We start from the raw sequence: 20,928 nt of genomic DNA, 5'->3' as shown, positions 1-20,928 counted from the left end.
TTCAGCTCTGAAGGAAAAGCAAGCTAACAGATGTCTAGCAAATAGTACCAAGGAAAATTCAGAAAAAAACTTCACAAAATGAGGGTCAGTTTCAAAACCTGTCTGTAACAATATATATATATATTATGCTAAAGTCATAGCTTTGAGCTATACGTTTCTTAAAATTGCCAAGATTTTTGCATGCTTGACCTATAAACAATGGAATTCTCATGTACAAAGACACTTCAGGACAGTGTAGCAACAGGACAACGAATAATGGTTTTAAACTAAAAAAAGGTAGATTTAGATTAGGTACAAGAAAGAAACTCCTTACTCAGAGGGTGGTGAGGCACCAGAACAGGCTGCACCGTCCCAGGAAATGCTCAAAGGCCAGGCTGGATGGGGCTTTGAGCAACTTGGTATGGTGGAACATATCTGTGCCCATAGCAGGGGGGGCAGAGTTAAATCTTTAAGGTCTCTTTCAACTCCAAACATTCTATGACTATGTGGATTAGAAGTCCAGGTCTTTTCAGTGCTGTCCTCTAGTCACATTAGAGGCATTAGATTGAAGAACATCATATAGAATCCACTTGGATTACTCTTTTCTTCAGCTTGTTAAGTACTACAAAAATAAGAGAGCTGGTCCTAGACTTTTGAGATTAGAGATTTTATCCAACAAGGGAAGGTGACTGCAACCTAGATCACAAAAAAAATAAAAAAAAAATTGAAAGCAGTTAAAGGAAAAGAAAAATCATTTACATGTTTTTCACAGACAGTCAACAAGTTCTTTCATTGTTCCTTCCAGCACACTGGATCTGGTGATCAGGGAGGTGGGCAGTCCCTTATGTCACCAGGAAGCTGCTTAGAAGACTTCAGATCAGCGCCATTCATTGAATGCCAGGGTCAGCGGGGAACTTGTCAGTTTTTTGCTAATGAATACAGCTTCTGGCTAACAACAGTGATGCCTGACTTGCAGTTTGCATCAGCTCCCTTGTCAGGAACTCTTAAAGAAGGACAAGAACAGAGGAAAAAAATCAGTAGATGTCAGGTATGCCTGAAGCATGATTAACAAGTGAAACAAATTAATAGCTAGAGCGAGACAAAAAACATCCTAAAGACTTAAACAGTATTTAATATGTAAGTATATTTTAAAGTGTGTAACTCTTTTTGCTTGAATGGATACATAAGATGGCAAGATGCATCTATTCAATTTCATCCACCCATGTGCACATATCTACAGGTAGTAAAATCCAGTGTAAACTACTGGAGTCTGCTACCATAATGTACAGGTAACAAGCTGAACTTACAGGCTTGAATTCAGTCTGGAATACCAAGAATACAGTACATGATTATACAAGACAGTGGATTTCCTGTTAAAAGTGGCATTTAGAACAAAATATGGCATATTATAAAGAACTGTCTCTTAAGAAGTATATAGGTACAGATATGCAAAGAGTCAAACGTCTTGAAGTCCTACACAGCTGAATTTCCCAAGCTAAAAGAAACTTTCCCATGCTGTTTCTGAGGGAAGGGGAAAATGTAATTGTTAAAACCACATGATTACACATAATAAAAGCAACAAAGATCAAAGTCTTACTGCTGCAGTACCTAACAAAACTGTGAAAGAACTTAATTGAGATTTCATAAGCAACAATAAGTTGCAAATCCATTTGACAACAGATTATGTAAGAAAATAAAATTAGATGAGATAATGAAATCTTAAAAAGCTATATTTATATTAGTGATGAGTTTCATGAGAAGAGGTAAGTAAAATTATTAAGCTTTAATCCAAGTAGCAGGAGACAACAAAGCAGCTTTTAATGCTAATTGAAAAGAAATTGTAGCATGCTGATGAACCCAAGTGAGGAATATAAGAAGCATTTGTAAAATGTTATTAACTATTGGTGGGGGAGGAGGCTTTTTTTTAATTATTACTATTTTTGGAAATACACCACAGGAAAATTCATCACCTTTCAGATTATTATAGAATGACTCTGTCTAAATACACTTTTTATTACTGAAAGCATTGATTATGAAAAATGTTATAAGCTTAAGCATTAGTCACTTTCTGGGGGGGGAAAAAAAAAAAAAAGCACCTTATTCATTTTTCATTCAGCTATAAAACCAGAAAAATGCATGTTTAAATTTTGATGAAACTACTGAAAAGCCACTGATGGCACATGGAGAATTCATCTTGTCCAGAAGGACCACAAATGCCCTTTTACCACTTTCTAGGGAAGAATAAAATGTTTTTCCAGCACTTTTAATTTCCATGTGTTCACTAAGAGAACACAAGCAGAAGGATTTTCAGACTGAGATGCAAATCCAAAAGACCCATTAATTAAAGAAAAAACTCCCTCTAAAGCCATCACAGTCATCTGATCAGCCAGCTTACAATGCGGATGCACAAAGTCAAAAAGCAGGAAAAACACAGTCCAGCCTCAGCCAGAGGAAAAAAAAGCAGTCAGAGTAACTCCATTCAAGTGTGAAAACATCAGATTGCAACTGCTTTCTGACAAAGCCACCAAGCCATACTGACCTGCTGTGCTGACGGTTGGCTCCTACCCTCTCACCCAGGAAACAAAGCCTACTTGGGACACAACCCTGTAGCCACCTGTCATGGGACACATTTCCCTTTGGGATCCTATCTTCTCACTAGCACAGAACCCTCAGCTCACTGCTCAGTGACCATAGCTGCATGCTCTTCCCTTCAAATATGGCGTATCACTTTTTTTTTTTTTGAGAAGGGACTGATTTCTCAAATTTAATCTTTTCCTGCTTCAGATGGCATCCCACACGCACAATACTAGCTTTCTGGTTGAGAAGTGAGCAGTGGGGTTGTGACCCTCCAAGGTGTTGAGGAACCTCAGCATTTGTTGCGGTGAGAAGAAAGCAGCATTTAAAGGGGAGCACCGTGTCTCAGCCAGCTACCCTTTGAGATGTGCAGCCTGGATTTCCAAGGCCTAATCTAAAACCACAAAGAGTTAGTTTCAGTTTATGTTCAGTAGCAGCTGAATACCCTATTTGCTTTCCTCAGGTGAGGTCCCCATTGCCTTCTTGGACTTCGAGAATTCCACATTTAGGTCTCACAAGACAGCGTTCACCACTGTTATGCATGTGCAACCTCTTTTCAGGTTAGACACTCTCTGAAAGGGGCAGGCATTTTGTTACGAGTTCTTACAGTGTGGCTTATGGTAATATCTGCATTTAGGTAAAATAATGAAGAAATCCTTATAGCACACCACTGGAAACTTTGTCTTTGATGAAAACATAAGATAGAAGGAAAGGGAGTTGGACTGCTGTTCATCCAACTTGAATCAAGTATGCAGAAAAGTCTTAAAAACATCTGTAAGGATCAACAAAGATAATAATCTAGAATCCTAGAATTATTTAGGTTGGAAAAAAAAACCCTTAATATGAAATCCAACCATCAACCTAACACTAAAAGCTCACCACTAAAACCATGTCCCTAAGCACCACATCCACACATCTCTTAAAAACATCTGGGGATGGCAATTCCACCACTGCCCTGGGCCATCCCTTCCATTGCCTTACCCCGGGACATCAGGAAGAATTTCTCTTCTCCAGCCCAAACAGCCCCAGTTCCCTCACCCACTCCTCACGTGTCATTTTCTAGTTTCTTCACAAGCTTTGTTGCTCTTCTCTGAATGTGTTCCAGCAGCTCAATTTCCTTGTGCTGAGAGGCCAAACTGAACACAGCACTTAATGTGCAGTCTCACCACCGCTGCATACAAGAGAACAATCCCCTCCCTGCTCCTGCTGACCACTCTATCCGACACAGGCCATATGCTGTTGGCCTCCTTGCCCACCTGGGCACACTGCAGGCTCCTGTTCAGCTGGCTGTGACCAGCACCCCTGGCTTCTGTTCTGCGGGTGACTTTTTAGCCTCTCCTCTCCCGGCCTGTTCTGCTGCATGAGGCCATTATGGCCCAAGGACAGCACCCAGCACCTAAATCGGTCATTTTAAAGCACTCTGTTTTGGTCATGTTCGATTTTAAATGATCTGAAACAATTGTGTTCTATAATTTTGAAACAAAGTTTTTGCACCTGTGTCAGCTACATTTTACTGTTTCCTGTGAAAGCACTGGAGATGTACATTTAATCTGCCACTGATAGCTTTGAATGTCTAATAACTGCGTAGGTTTCTGTCTTGCATTTAGCTGACGGAGGCATTTGTCAAATATCAGATTTAATTCAAAATGAAGTTGCAGATGAAGTGGTTAATGTTATTAAGCAAATAAGACATACTAAATTACAAAGCAGATGTACTCTAATTCTGCAATCGTTTGTCCAGTGAGTGTACACAAAAAATAATTAGGTAAATTATTCATATGGGATCTAATTATGAAATTAAATGTAAAAAGGTATAGCTGAAATATTCTTAAGTGTTAAAACAGTTTTAAGGCAATACTCCCGTGCTGGTCTAAGAACCATTGCATTCAAGAACTTTGAATCTTGTGTATGCCCCACAAAGAAGCAAAGATTTTCCTACACAGTAGGAAGATATGAAAAGCAACACCAAAATATTCTGCTGGCTGGGCTTTCTGGTTGTTGGCATTACAGCCATTGAGGATTCCATTTGGACGGAAGCCCCAGTCCTCGGGGAACACAAGTGTCCTATTGCATTCAGTAGTTCAACTATGGATGTATGGAAGTGCCAACGAGGTTACCTGTATGGAACTTGTTCCTAGGCACATGACTGATGTGAGTCTGAGCAAGCTGTGACAGCACAGCTGTTCTTCCTGAAAAACTCACTGAGACTTACTGGCACAGGGCAGCAACAGCAGGTAGAGCTTCATCAGGCTACCAGCGAGAGGGAATGGAGCAACAGTAGAGTATTCCCAGATCAGAAAACTACTTGAAGACCAGAACCACATTATTATACGCAACAAATTCAGGCAAAAGCCTTCCAGGAATTTTTCCTGGGTAAACTCTTAACCAAAACAACTCTTTCTTCCTTTGGCTGGATTGTAAGTGCCACTGAAACAACAACAAGTATTAAAACAGTCAAAAAGATCTGATAGTCTACACTTCCTTCTTATTTTGAAAACAGCATTAAAGTACACAAGTACTTGAATAATTGAGAGGAAAACAGAGGTTGATCTGATTGCATCACTTTCCCTTCCAATACACAGTTGAACATAGTCAGTTTATTATGACAGTGCAAGCAATCTAGCACACTACATGAGACCGTATCATTAACTCTCATCAATTCTGTAAGTATTGCCAATGTCCAAATTCAGGCAACAAACCACGTCCATCTGGGCAGTTCCCTTTCTGGAGATACAGACTGTTGTAAATGAGATCACTCTACAGACTGAAGCCTGGTCTTGTAAGATCTTGCACAAGCAATCCCAAAATAACTTTTAATTTAACTCAGTCTGCCATACTTTAAAGAAAGACTGCAAATGTGGACTTCTGTTTAATGTTTTACATGCCCTCTGGAATCAGCTGTCTGGGCAAAAAGAAAAAAATCATTCAGAATCATAGGGAAGATGGGTCAATTAAAAGTAATGAGAACAGTTGCTTGCAAGAAAAAGGATTACTCAAAAAACAGTTGTGAAGAACAGTCAGGAAAGGATCAACCTTGCCTCTGAAATGATAAAAACTATTACACAATTGCTTTGGTAAAAACTTCAGCAAGTAAGGGAATTACTTCCCCAGAATGAGCATCTATTTCATGGCTGGATACTATTTCAAAAATCAGCATTTTAAAAAAGTAAATGTTTGAAGTTCTGCTCACCACGACCAGCTGGAAAACAAGCAAGGTAGGGGAATCCTGTCCACAGCATTCAAACAGATACTGCTCTGTTTATACCTTTCTATCCACTTCATCTAGAGGGTCCAAAAGGTATTAGAAGTTCAATTAGAGATGAAATTCTGTAACTGTTAAATGGAAAAACAGCTCCAGATCATTCTGGAGTTTATATAAACACATGGTTCCCCAGCATAATGTAGACAGCCTTCAGCATCTAAAAACACCTCCGAGCAAATCTCACCTTTTCAACCAGCACATTGCTTGGCTGCTTCTCACTAGGAAACATGTTAAATACTTTGTTTTCCAAAGTTGCAAGTGAAGCAAAAAGATGACGCAAAAGAAAACTCAATACTGATTTCTAAAGAAATATACACAGTCTGACACAAATCAACTCCTCTGCTTGGGGATGCCAAGCAGAGAAGCACCACCACCGTGCACTACCACCTCATAGTTTACAGAAAGATTTAGAATGAAGTGTTCAAGCCCTAAAACTACCCATTTTTCCACAACAGCCACTGAGCTCAGCTCTTCTTCAAAACTCCAGGCAGAATGGCAGTGGGAAGTCTGACCTCTGCACGCCGGGTATTTCAAAGACTGTCAGACACTGCTAAATTACAATTTGCAGATGAATTGCACTGTTAAGAGGACAGCTGAACTTAGCTAATTGAGAACACAGTCCACCTGTTAATCAAACAGAAGAACAGAATAGTGTTCTCAGATGCTGGATGTATACACTGGAACAGGTTTCAAGGAATCAGCAAAAAAGGTCATCCCACACTCATTAAAACTGTACAGATTTAAGAACCATTCCTTAGATCACTACATAGAGAGGGAAAGGACAAATTGCTGGTCTTCCCATCAACGCCTCTCAAATGATCCCTGTAATGAATGCTTTGGTGATGGACTTAATCAGACACCCTCCAATAATGCAAGAGCAAGTAAACAGTAAATGTTGAACTCAGATATTTGTCTAACCTGCTCCATAAAGACTACAGAAGGTGACTGCAGAATATTAGCTTATTACAAAGCTCCACTAGTTAAAAAGCCTTTGCTCACATTCATTTTGCTGCACATTACACAATTTCTTCTTGTAAACAAATAAAAGACATAAACTTAACTCTGTTCTCATACAGCAGAAGACTTAGCACATGTATTGTATCTCAATCTTGTGTCTTACTAACCCACTGCTTTAATCTTCGGATGACACAGGTGAATATAAGTAGAAATACCCACACCAGATGAAATGTTACTGAAAGTTCCCATTCTCTAATTTTCTCATCTCTGAGCTAACTTGCATGAGATACAAGATTTATACCCTCTAGGAAGAGTAAGTTTCCTTTACAAACAGTTCTACAACTGAAAGCTGAAAATCATTAACACTTACTTACCTGATTGAAAGTGACAACAATAGAATGGAAGCAGGGCAGATTTTGACCTAATTTGCAGCTTGTATTGAGAACAGTATCAGCAGTGGCACTCTAGAACAATCTCTCCTGCTATGGTGACGTACCATTTTGACAGCGTATTTTAGGGCACTTTCCCCCTGAGAAGAAGCAGTGCTGCTTGGAGAAAACAACTCACACATGAATATATGCTTTGCCTTTGCTTAAAGACAAAACAGAAGTGGGGGGGTGGGAAAATCTTTGAAAGTTAAACACTGCTTTTTAATCACATCTTAATTTGGGACTGCAATATACCCATATTTATAAGCAGTAAGATGCTAGGTCAACTGAATCATTAGGTTTCAAGAATAGGCCTGTTAACAAGCCTGCCGATTGGGATTGATTAATGGTGTAGGATTTCTTACATGGTAACTGAGGTTGGACAAAACATGAAGCATTCACAAGAAGACACAGCATCTGAAATAAAGGAAACAAACTTTAGGTGTCAGAAGTGTTGGTGCTTTGTGTTTGTTGTTGCTGTGTGCTTGCAGGGTTTTTGTTTTTTGTTTTTTTTTTTTTAAATCAGAACTGCTTTTTTTTTTTTTTTAAATCCTATTTTTATGTAGAAATTGTCAGCCACTAAACAAAAAATACTCCATATGAAATTACGCATTCACATACGTTGTCCTGAATTACAGCCCTTGAAGTGACAGCAGTACATGTGAATGTTAGCAATTCACCTGTGACTTTCATCTACCAGCCGCAGTGGATGTAAGTCCCTACTAAGGAATCACTCTAAAAATTTCCAAAATGCTATTAATATGGGAACTTCCCAGTAATCCAATCCCCAAACTTCCACTAAGTTCAAAAGAAGCAGGAATAGTCCCAACACAATTAATCTGGCCCCTCAGTATCACCATTCTTCATTTCTAACAGTATTATGGCAGCTCTATTTGAAATATATGCTTTAATTAGTATAATGAGAAACAGACACTATGAAATATAAACAAACTTTATTTCAATTTTTTTTTTCTAACACAAAAAATGAAAACAGCTGAACAGCTATTAGTACTGAGAGGTTTTCTTAAGAATTTAATGGCAAATGTTCAACAAAATGTAAGCATGAGGAACTTCCTGTGTTACTCACGCGTTTGTAATCACATTCTTCATCTTGGTTTTTGCTTTACTTCTTCCAACTAACTAGTGAAGTGCAGTGCTTTTAATTAAAATAACAGACAGTAAATTGCACAAGCATTTGACCAGTGCATTACATTTTGTCTGAGGAAACAATCCTCCTACTTCCTCCTTTTCACATCATTATTACACGCTGAGCAAAATGTGCACACTATGCAATTTTGATATTTAACTAATTACTAGAAAGTTAGCCTACTGTAAGGTATGAGTATCTGCTTTTTTATTCTGCAGTTACTGAACAGACTGAAAAACAACCAAGGCACACACATCAGGAAAAAAAAAAAGAACACAATAATCCACCATTACTTATCCTTTGTTTTAGAATCTGACAGAAAACACTGTGCATAATATCAACAGTGTTTTTATATCACCTAAACAATTACATCCAAAGTCACACTGCATCCGAGCCTTTGGGCTCTTAGACCCTTGAACCTCCTAACAGCGTGCAGCTGCTGGGCATACAACCAGGAATAGGTAGGAAGGTGAAAGAGAATGGCACATAAGTAGGAGAACAGCTTATGTGTTTTGCAGCAAATATAAACTTCCCTGACATATATTAATAGCAGGAGGTATACTCTATTTAAGCCACATAATTTTTTTTCCCCCCTTTTATACTCAATCTGTAGCTTCATAGAGAGACAGGCTTAATATAGCACATGTTGGTGATCATATCTCTGAAAAGAAATCACTAAATTGATCATCCTAGCACCACGTTAAGTGAGTGCTAAAGAATTTCAAACAATTCTACACCAAAATTCAAAAATCAAATCATTTTTGTTCAATCACACCTCTTCAGGTCTGAAAATAGCTATAGGAGTATCTTTCAGAAGAATTTTTTCCCATAAACAAGAAAAATAAGTCCAGGCAATGAATGGTTTTTCAGAATGATACTCAAAAAAAAGTGTTACGTTTGTCAGTTAACGTCTGAACAGACAGCTGTGCCACCAGCAGGGCAGTGAATAGATGGCCTGTGCACAGGGACAGCTGAGCTCCCAGCTCTGCTGTCAGCTACTCCGGAATTAAGTCCAGGAATGCTTTCTAGAAAAGGAAGAATTCCAAGTTCACTTCATTAAGGCAAGACCTCCACCAGCCTGCAAACTACTACCACTGCTCACTGGACCTCAAATGCGATACATATAGAGTTGAACAGCTGAATTTCTATAGCTCTATAAACAGCTTATGCACAATATAATTCAATATAATTTCCCTCTTAAAAAGAAAAACAGGTATTTCTAATAAGTACAAGTTAACAACTAAATCTATTCCTTGTATGGCTTATGCATCTTCCTTTCCATGAAAAGTCTAAGCCTAGACTCGTGTGATCCAGCCGTTGTCCTCATGGCAGTCTTTTTAAGTGACAACTCACATCCCAATCCCAGAAGAGTTGTTCATCTCAAATCAAAAACAAGTAAAAAAGAATTGTATAGTTTTAAAATTACATTTTAAAAGGGTTTATTGTTTTTCGTGTTTTTTTTTTTTTTTTCCTGTGATGGATGAAGAAAACCTGTTGTCCGAGAATACCAGCAGTCGAAGAGCCAGGCTACACAGAACTTCGGAGAAAAAAAGTTTGGTAAAAAACAGTTCTCTTTCATCTTTAAGATGCATCAAAATGGAATGACAAAGATCACATTTTGATTCCCAACTCATTTTTATCCAATTTTTGAGCTTAAGCTCACAAAATCTTCTGCAGTTTTGCAAATAGTAGTAAAAAAAAAAGAAAATGAAGAAATCCAAATAAATAAATTTGCAAATACGTTGTTAATTCTGAATATCGCTTTACAGTTTGCATCAACGCCTACCACTGTCATTGTCTCCAAAACCTGCGAAGCCTCTGCCTTCGCATTTCCTCTTCTGAATGCTGCTCAGGGGGGAACCAAAAACCGTAGGGTCGCTGCTCATTAGTGTATGTTGCTCCACCAAAACCTAAAAGACAATGAAAAAACAATTGTTATTTTGTTCTGTAATTTGAAAAAAAATGCACATATACCCTGCAATCCAACACAAAGGAAACAAGGCATTGAATGTTTCCAATTCCAATGGTTTCAGGACTACCCATTTCCAACAAGCGCTCTTAAAACTCTGAAATGGAAAATAACATTCCCACACTCAGAAGTCTAGCATGTATTAACTTGAGAATACGCATTTTTCACAATCTCCACTTCATACAGTAAACTCCAGATTGTTAAAATATTTAGACATCCTCACTAGCTACTTCTGGCAAAACAAGCTTCTGTATTTGCTTATATAATAGCAGTCCAACATGCTGACCCATACCAGATGCACAAACAGCCCCATATTCAGTTGGCAGCAAGCAGTTTTGGAACTAAACTAAACTTGGCACGTCAGCTAGAGAGAATTGTAAGTTAAAGTGAATGGAAATATCTCACCAAGACTGAAGGAAGGTCCTCTGCCCTGGCACTGCAAGAGAAAACAACGCATGCAATAGAAAACAAAGCAAAGCAACTGCTCCAAATCCACATTAAGTTACAGAGCAAAGAGAAGATTAAAAGGTCGTGGTTGCACACACAACCTCAACCAATGGGCCTTGGGAAACAAAAACGAGAAACCATTCTCTGAGCTGATGCAGAGCATTCAGGATAAACAAGTGAGCCTTAAAGATAATGCAACAGTCTTTGTGATACCTGGTATTTCTTAAACCTCCGCCTCAGGATCTCATATCAGTACACTGAAGCAAACACTGAAAACCAAAGGCAAATATGCTATCATGCTCATTTTCAAAATAGATTTTTAATTGCAGTTTGGAGTGAGCAGGTGAGACCTGTTTACACTGGGTATTAACAGAAAGTCCAATTTACGAAGGGGTTCTTCTAATTTCTGATTCATTTAGAAGAGCATTTCAATTTGTAGAGCACTCCCCTAATGCAGCATTTTGTGAAAATACCAGAACGTGGTCAGAATTTCTTTTGTGCTTGCCAAGTAGGGAAGCTGTGGGAAAATGCATCCAGAGATAGCTAATAGCTGCCCAAACACTGGTATGCAGCAACAACAGCATCAACATTTAGAAAACAAGATGCATTGTGTGGAAGCATTTTTTAAATTCATTAATACACTAAAATACACATTTGCTGTATTTTATCTTCAGTTCGTCCCTCTGTTTTAACTACCAGAGACAAACCCAAAAATAAATTTAAGCTGTTTCTTTGTGTCTGGAAAGGGTACTTCATTGTTTGACAAATGCTACATGAACTCCCTGGAACTTACCATCACTTACCCCATGTAGATGCATTATTCTCCATAGCAAAACAGCATGCCATGCTGGGAAATTCATCAAATTTAAGTGAGAAACTAATGTTACCTCTTTTTGAATGCATTTCAATGGCTTATCTTAATACTGTGACAATCATGAATATACATGCATGGCAGCAAGTGCAGATGGGCATTAGAAAATAATGATCAGAGTACTACAAAAACCTGGTGTGCATTGGAAACCCTACAGCTTAGCTCAGGTCCCATCACTGGTCAGTTTTGTTTTTCACTTTAACTCCAAGAGTAATCCCATTGTCTACAACAAATCAGTTAACTTGACGTGCAGCACGAGCAGAATGGGTTTTGGTAATTAAAAAGATTCAGCTGAATATTTTCATTCACTACATTTATTTCCCCTCATTTTACTTTCTTATACATAGAATGTGTGTTTGGAAACAAGAACACACCAGTTGTTTAACTGTATCCTATGAGCACAAACTGAGAGACGTGAGCTTGAAACGTTCCATCACCCAATGAACATTCTTCCTGAAGTGAAAAAGCCCAATAACTCCAAATTGGAAAGCACGAAGCAAAGTGGTCAGCAGACACCAGATCCTTCTGCAATAGCACAAAGGGGAAAAAAGGCCCAAGAACACCCAACAAATCTTTTAACACCAGCATTTGTGAATGCCTCATATTGTGAAACATACTGGAATACCATTTGGTCAGTGAGTAAACCATTAAACACTGAATTTGTTACAAAGTTCTCAGTAGTGATGTTTATATCAGTGCATGAAAGTTCCATAAGATCAATCATTGCAATTCTTGGTGCTTTTTTTAATTGCTACGTTACACCTGGGGTAAATAAACAGAAAATAATCAGTAAGTTAAGACTGATCAGTCTTAAGATATGAATTTTGACATATGAAGAGTAATACAGTCATGACTGTAAATCCCACAAATTGGTGCGCCATACAGCATCAAAACAGTACTGTAATGCTGATTTTTTTTTTATCATCATTAAAATATTTCAATTTTAAAAAAAATATTTTCTATCATGCCACTGTCCATGAAGTACCAAGCAGTCTCATGAAGTCATGGATTCTTCTATGTAGCACCTGTGGTCAGGTTTTACTTCAGAAACCAGATACCATCTGCAAAGTAAGACAAGTTCTGGCAGAGTGCCCCAGTATCTGCTCAACTCATTAAATATAAGGAGCTCCAGTAACCACTAGAAACAGAACAAGATTTTATAACAAGGATGCAAAATGCTCCTTTATCTGCTGACACCAAAATAAGACGAGCAATGTATTCCAAAACCTTCATGAGAAGGTATTTCTGTACATCAAACAACACACTGATGAGTGAAGTTGTTTCAATGAGTCTTAAAATAGGAACATAAATATATAACTGCATATACCTAAATTACCCCATTACCCAAAATAGTTCTGCCGCCTTTTTTAATTACAACAGAAATATTAATGAAGTAACAGCCTTACTTAACCAAAATATTTATAGGCCACGTTGTTCAGAAATGGTAATTAGGCCACAACCGCACAAGAGAACGTCATCTTTTTGACACATCAGCAAAAAACTTCAAGACTAATGGGCTTTAAGACTGCATCTACAGTATTTCAAAAACAGCAGTAACAGCAGAGAGACAAAACAAAGGATACAGCACAGAAATTAGAGCACAGCACTAAACCCCCAATACCATATTTAAAATTAATTTTACTGTGAAGGAAAACTGTCTTCTGTGCATAAGGAGAATATTCTTACTGTGACAGTTTTTTTGTTGCTGAAGCTTACAGTTACAGGACCAACAATACAATAGAATGACTGTAATCGCAACTAATCTAAATCTGTATTGCTTTCAGAGATAGGGTGTGGGTGGTCCTGTGTGGAGCTGGGGTTGGACTTGAGGATCCTTGTGGGTCTCTTCTGAATCAGGATAGACAGTACTTTACTGGACAAGGAATGGCCCATATCGCAGTTTCTAGTTATTCAGAAGGACATTTATCTGTTGAATGATACGTGAATGTGAGCCTCCAACCACACACACTGCAAACACAAAGCAATCAGACCACTCCACAAAGGAGCACACAGGTTTCCCACAAACTCTAAAGACGTTGATCAAGATGTGCAGCAGCTGCCTCTGGCAGCAAAGCCAAACCCAGCTGGCAGTGCCAGGAGGCCATTTGGTTAGTGTTCAGCTACACGTTGCTCTCTAAACAAGATCAGATCTAAGGACAATTTGAAACATGACATCCTGTCAGTGTCATAATAAAAAGCCATAAAGTGTCTGAAGTTTTCATTTTTCCTCCTCTGCATTAAATGTGGTATAAGGAAGAAAAATAAGAATCATCATGCAGAGTTTTCATTCTGCCTTTTGTACCCACCACGGAAATACTGCCTCAAACACTCAGTTCCTCCTGCTCTCAGGGGTAATGGCCTCAGTTTCAGGCTAAGCAATAGGATTTTCAAGAGCTTCTAAAAGCATCAGGAAGATTGAATACCAAAGACAAAGTTGTTTTGTATGCTGCTGCACGTTGACAACAGCAGGGAATGTTTGTGCAATTACTGTATGTGTATAATTATAGATACTTGTTTTTTTACATGCAAGGTACAGACTCTCAATAGAAAAAAACATGGAAGAGACGCAAACTAGTCTTAGGACTGTAAGGATACGGCCAGGATTTTGGCCAACAAGACAAAAGGAGATTTATACTTTCCACAAAATTACTAGAAAATACTTATTTATGTAGTCAGACATCAGGAAAAGATTGAGAGCATTTTTGAGATAGTCCCAATAAACAAAGTGCAAGTTACACTCATCTGTAGAATTAATCCAATGATAAAATAACAAGAATTAATAAAATACTAAATTAATGGGTAATTCCAAGATTAGGATTATCCACAGATCTTAGTCTGGAGAAGCTTTTAGTGGTAAACTAGGTTCGTTCATGTTCTCAAGAAGTTTAACATACTTAAAATCATGTTTGGGAAAAAAACAAACTGTTTTTCTTCTAGTGCATTTCTGCATGCCTAACAGACACACAACAAAGAAACTCTAAACAATATCCTTTTCCCAGAGCCAAGACCAAGAATCCCAGACAGATGGATGGAAACACCAATGACAACTGAAGCCACGCTGCAGCAACTCCCTCTTTCTCCAGAGTGGAAGAAAGCACTTTTATGTAGCCCCACACAGCTTCTTCTAATTACATCCACAGCTGTTCAGCAGAAGGGCCTGTTCTCCAGCAAGGTGACCCTGCCAAACCCACTGTGGAAGGAACATTTCTTCCTCTAAAAAGCTAATAAAGGAAAAAAAGTCCAGAGACCACTGAAGTCAATAAAAAAGCTCACATTTGGATCACTGAGTCTTGGATCAAAACACCAAGAACAGACCATCTCCATATGTAGATCCAGCTTTTATAACAGAAGTAGCATGAATGCAAGGAAAACATTCCTAGCCACAAAGGTTTAACTATTTCTTTATTCAAATGTTTTCTTGTTGTTTTCTTTGTCAGTCGAAATTTGTGAAACTTGTGAAAGGATCCAAAAGCAAGCTGCATTGCTGCTACCTTCAAAAACGTTCTCATATACTTCAGAAGCCAGAGAAAAAAAGCAGTATTCTGTATACTTTTTAACATGAAGCTCTATATCGATACTTTGTGTCAGCAGTAATACATATATTTTAAGTGCAAAGATAACAGTTACGGAGACTTCTATATGATGAAGTCTTCTGTAGCAATAACCAGAACCTGGGAACTGCCCTGTCACTGTCAACTTGTTGCCTAAAGACCAAAGGAAATCAGCCACACAAGACAGCGTTCCCAGAAATACCAGCTACAGTACCAAGGTTTGATGGAAGGAACAAAGGATGAGCTGCACCACGAGTGTCGTCATCCCCAGATGTCAAATAACTGCAATTAGTAACCTTAACACAGCACTGCATCCAGGCAAATTAGAGAGAAGTGAGCAAAACCCGTTTCCTGGAAGCCTGCCCCAGCAGAGCACTGGTGGTCAGGAACACAGACCACAGATGCAGTTTCAGGAAGCTGCTGAGATGTGTGTTAGCAGCAGTGTTACTCAGGAGAACTTTCCACCCAGAACACATGGCTGGGCACCTAAGACCAAACAGCACCTAAAGAAAAAAAAGCTGGACTTAAAGAATCGAGTCACCAATCTTAGCATGGGTATTTTGAAATGCATTTCAGTCTGGTATCATGCACTGCACATTTGAGCATATAATTTATTTTAAGATATTTCTACAGAAAGCCATCCGTCAAACAATGACTAGCATTCCTACAGTAGCAAATGGGGAAGATAACTCTGAAGAAAGATGGAATTATACATTTCTGTTTCATAATTCTTGCAATCTTCAAAGGATTTAGCACATTTCATAGGGTACTATTAAAACACCCCATCTCGATGCAAGGAAACAGAAATAGGAACTCTAAAATGAAATTCAGAGAACTGGCAAGCCTACATACTTCATAACCACATGGCAGATGTACCTAAGGTTAGCCTATGCTAGGCCACAAACTCTTAATTTAAATCAGAATAAAAGAAAAGCACATCTAGAAGTTTGCTTTGCAACATAAGAGGACTATCTACATACACATATTTCACTTTAACCACAGAATGCAAAGACCATCACCTACACGTTTAAAAACTTAAGAGGAAAATTCCTTTGTGCAGAGACACGAGTTTGCAAGGGATTCTTAACATTCTTGAGACTGAAAACCACAAACTTGGAAGTTCAGCTCACAAAAACAACCCAGCGCCCACCACCACAAAAATGCAAACCCACATCCCACACCAATCAAGATATTCTTCCAAGCAGAATATGAAGGAAAGAACAGAAAAGAGATAGGGCATACTGGGGTTACATTGAAGACAGCTGCTAATATGAGGATTAAACCAGAACGGAAAGCCATGTATTCCAGCTCCACAGTAAAACCATACAGCTCAGTTATAGAGCAAGCAGAAATGCAGTACCTTTATGCTGTCTTAGATAACTCATGCATGGTGGGATTATATAAAACATTACTGGGACTGAACTTGTTGCACACCTCGATACAAATTAGTTTGCAGTTGTGGACAATAAGTGATAGCAGGACATTCTGGACCATGCCACAGATGGCTTTACTAGGCTGGCAGGATACTAACACAGCAGTTTGATAGAACACATCTACACTCCAAATCTAATGATACATTTTGTGGCCTAAAAACCCTCCTAAGTGCATTTGTCCAACTAAGAAAAAAATCACCAGTGTCCTTTGTTCAGCCAAGCTACAGAGCAACTATGATAGCTTAAGTGTCACAGCTGGAAAAGATGATGAATCAGAGAAGAGTGCCCTGAAGTTTGGTTCTGGTACCTGTGTTTACATCCATTTACGTGTCTGCTTCACATTATTTCATGTAGTTTTTAGTCACATTAAGTATTTGTTTCATCATCCATATAATTGCAGGCTACAGCGAACATCACGCAAGCATCTTCTGTTGAAAAGACAGTACTCACTGAAGCTCATTACTTTTCATACTGACAAGAAAGAATATTCTACTTGCTCACTAGCACTAAAAAAGTTCATCTCACTCTTTGTGCCACTCTAGTGCAGGTATGATCAATTACATACTCTGTATTACTTTATTTTGGAAACGTGACCTGTGTCTGTAGGTAAGATAGACATTAAGTAACTTGTTTTATGAAATATTTTTAAAGTTGAGCTCTCAAATCTTTTCCAAACTGAAACGGCAAGTAGGGAAAAGCGATGCAAAGCTAAAACACTGCTCAAAACCACTGAAAACATCTGTAGGAACGTCACTGCAAACACCACACAATATGATACCTTTTCCCACTTATCCGTGGTCCAAAAGCTCTAACCAACACTGAAAACAAACATGACCACAGACATTAGAAGTGCTGCTCTCTCAAAACTGTAGTTAAGCCTGTGACTTGGCACACCAGCCTTCCAGCAGTGAGACATACTTGGCTAGAAATGCTATTTTAATTCTCAGGTTTCATAGAGCATCCTCCAAATGAGAATACATTTCCTCTTATCTTTGTCCAAATGCTGCATGGAACTCCAAAACACAAACAGAAAGAACACACACCTACAGTAACATAAATAATTTAAAGGCTACAGAAGAAAGGTGCAGGTGTTCCACACTGATGTATGAAAGACTGAGGTGCAAACTGTCCAATAATTTAACAAATTTGTCCTTGTTATTACAAACTGATTTCATTCTACGGCAGTGAAAATATCATCACTTTCTTATATTGTAATATCAGCTCCTATGTGCAAATCCCTTCCACAGTGAGCTCAGAATTTGACATCTTTGGATACTTGAGACTCCAATAAAAACTTACAGCTTTTCCTTCTACAGTGTGATTTAAGGCTTCAAAATGAGAACCAATTGTTTTAAGGCTGCATCCAAACCACCCTTCACCCCAAGTCACAACACAGCCATTACGTGCCTATGCTCCAACGACTCAGCAGCCACAGGCACTCAGCTGTCACAGACCAAAGGACCCATAAGAGCAGGACTCTGTACGCTGACTGCTTGGAAAAATAAGCAAAAAAAAAAAAGATCTGGTGTATTTCTTTGATAGTTTAAAAAACCAGATGACCACAAACACGTCTCATATTCTTGCAGCATAACACATTGCATAACGCTGATCTTCAGATTTTCTAAAAGATTTTTCTCAATCAGTTAAAAGATGTTGTAAAACATCATCTAAAACATCAGGAAAAAGCGTCCCTTCCAATAAAGCTTATTCTAGGCGTATTCCTTCCCAAAAACTTACATTTATGTAGGACAAAATACTGATATTATTTGGTGTTTTATTTTTAACATTCCTAAGACAACATAATGATATCAAACCCATCAAATTGTGCTGACAGAACAGATGAACCAGATGCTATTTTATTATTTCCTTGAAAGCTAAACCCCTCACCAAGTACCAAGATTTTCAGTGCAGTGTGATTTTAAGGGAACTGCTCGGATTACTGTAATTTCTAACCATATCGCAGTGACAATTTTGCTGCAGAAATCAGAGTGGGTTTTCCTGCTCTGGTTTCACAGTATTTAAGGGCAGTTAGGAGCAAATTCCACGAGAGAACAAAGGTGAGCACACAAAAGCAAAGACAACTAGAAAAAAAAAAAAAAAACACTTTTACTACTACTTTTCCTCAAAGACTGAACTTCTGCCTCCAAGCTGACTTCCCACAACTGATGCAAAGCAAAAAGCTGTCTTTACTTAAGAAAAAGAAGTTAATCAAATTTTCAAGCTGAAAAAACCTTTTCAGATCACAATGTTGCCTTGTCTGCTGCCTTGTTGAAAACGTTGCAGATAACAGTGATGTTCTTCATAACAAATAGGATCACAGCAGTTGTGAGTTAGTGATGGTGATTTGAAGCTATTCATTTTCCTACTTTGCCTGTAATTTCTAACAGCCATAAAGAAGTTTTCTTTTTTTATGAGCACAACTGATGTAAATTTTACACACAATGCTCCAATAATGTACTGTTAGCCTACTAGGCATATTTCCTTCACATCTGTTTTCAGAAGCTGAGAAGTATATCCCAAGATGTTTTTTCTTTCCTTCTTGACTTCATTTGAATTATAAAAAAATAAAATATATCTCAATATATTTTATATTAATTCAACTGATAAACTGCAATTAAAACAAACAGCATTTTTATTCTTAAATTACCTTTTCCCCCCTATCTTTCAGCTAGCTCTCGTATAAACTTTCTTCAGGGTGAAAGACAAGAACATCAAGAAATTGCCACACTACTCCTCCAATACATATATAAAACAAAATCAGCAGGAAGTTTAAACATCAGCAACATCAATGTTCCTCTGTTACACTGCTTCATATTACAACTGACAATGAGAGGTGGTTTGTTTGTCTTTGGCACAGCAACTTTGTTTACTTAAGGTTTGTCATAAAAACATTTCTTTTCCTATAGTAGCAGTAATTAACAGTAATCAATTACTAACACATGCAGTTATGGGAGAATGACACTGCATCCTCATGTTGTGTTCTCTGAAAATTATACCTGGAAACATTTGGTCATTTCTGAAGGGATGTCCAAATCCTGAACATAAATAATGAACAGCACAGCCTTCCCATTCCTCCCACCTCAACACGAACCACAATCTGAAAGATGACATGTAATGAAATTCTTACTTCTTTCATTCAGACTGTTTAGCACTGCCCTTTCGAGCTGTTCTTCTTCAGTGAGCCCGCCTGTATAGTCATGATAGTTCCTTGGTGTTCTGTATTGATCATCTGGATATCTGTAATACTCTGTAAAGTGAAAACAAAGAAAATAATCAGCTGCTACACAGTGGGAGAGGGTGAAAGCAGATGTTATCTTTACATTGTCTTTCTTCCACAAATCAGTTTAATTTAGAAAAGAAAAAAATATGATTAGGAGCCAGGAGAACTGGAGTGAGAAAACCAGTAACGATGAAGATACAGCAAGGATCTCCAGCTTTGCAGCATTGTTACAGATGTTTAGCACTACCACTATTTCATGTTTCAAATCAATGGAAATACAGTTTTCATCAGCTCCCCCTCAGCATGTAACTGCCAGTACCAGGCTTTCAATCACCCGACAGCAACATGACAACCACATGGGCTTCAGGCTTTTCCACGTGTGCCTCACCTCACCGCATAAACAATGTGTCTTTCTAAGCACAAGCCACGTTTGAACCTAGAACACATGTCTAAAGAATTCCGCATTTCTTTTGTGGGAATTTGTACAACAGTGTGCTATGCCTGCTCTAAAAAAAAGCCAACACAGCCTGCAGATCTCATCTGCAACCACTGCATTGTCCTGTACCAAACATTTCCGTGAACAAAGTCAGTCAAAAACAAGTGTGGAAAACCACCATCCATCCAAACACGTGCGATTTAAAAAAGAAGAAAACAACCTGGCTGGAGAATGGAATGAGACTTGATTTAGCAGAATCCAATCCTGCCTGAACAAAGAAAACCCAACCCGAGAAAAACTAGTGAGCAAAGTCCCAATTTGTTTTCCAAATGTTGTATTTTCAGAATATAAAACTTTGGATAATTTCACTTCTCTTCCAGACAACCAGACATTAGATTTGGAAGAACCAAAGTACAGAAACACAGCCAGTTCTACCCACGTGATTAGAGAAGGTACGTGAGATTTTCAAAATGAAAGAAATAATGGAAATATTTCTGCATGAAACAAGTACAGCATGCCACCTCTTTTTATCTTCGGATACTCAGCATCAGTAATAGTCACGTATTACCTGCTAGTTACAGATTCCATGTGGAATTTCTATAAGGAAGACTAACAAGCACAGACTACAAACTGAGATGTAATTGATTTCATACA

General features: G+C 38.3%; 2 protein-coding genes across 8 annotated transcripts in view; one reads left to right on the top strand and one right to left on the bottom strand.

The window, feature by feature from the left end:
* The window catches only part of COL4A4 (collagen type IV alpha 4 chain), a 64,996-nt gene extending 63,427 nt beyond the window's left edge, over positions 1-1,569 (top strand). The window contains exon 48 of the mRNA XM_031555108.2: positions 785-1,569. Coding sequence (XP_031410968.2) covers positions 785-1,048 — 264 coding nt within the window. The 3' untranslated portion in view covers positions 1,049-1,569. The remainder of the gene's footprint in view (positions 1-784) is intronic.
* Positions 1-20,928, bottom strand: part of RHBDD1 (rhomboid domain containing 1) — a 64,401-nt gene that overhangs the window by 25,713 nt on the left and 17,760 nt on the right. For 2 of the 7 annotated variants that reach the window (XR_014885703.1, XR_014885704.1), the window contains exons 6-8: positions 19,746-19,865; positions 10,134-10,257; positions 739-7,617 (exon numbers count right to left, since the gene is read on the bottom strand). Coding sequence is in view for 4 of the 7 variants with exons in the window: in XM_085233379.1 (XP_085089505.1) it covers positions 10,139-10,257; positions 19,746-19,865 (239 nt within the window). In the remaining 3 variants the exon portion in view is untranslated. Of the gene's footprint in view, positions 1-101; positions 7,618-8,136; positions 10,258-10,721; positions 10,753-19,745; positions 19,866-20,928 lie in introns of those variants that run through there. The other 5 variants (XM_085233378.1, XM_085233380.1, XR_014885705.1 and 2 more) reach the window with 4 other exon arrangements.

Source organism: Meleagris gallopavo, chromosome 11, assembly GCF_905368555.1.
Source record: "Meleagris gallopavo chromosome 11, MGAL_WU_HG_1.1, whole genome shotgun sequence".
NCBI lineage: Eukaryota > Metazoa > Chordata > Aves > Galliformes > Phasianidae > Meleagris > Meleagris gallopavo.
The sequence above is the reverse complement of the archived record's forward strand: the minus strand, read 5'-3'. Positions and strand labels throughout refer to the sequence as shown.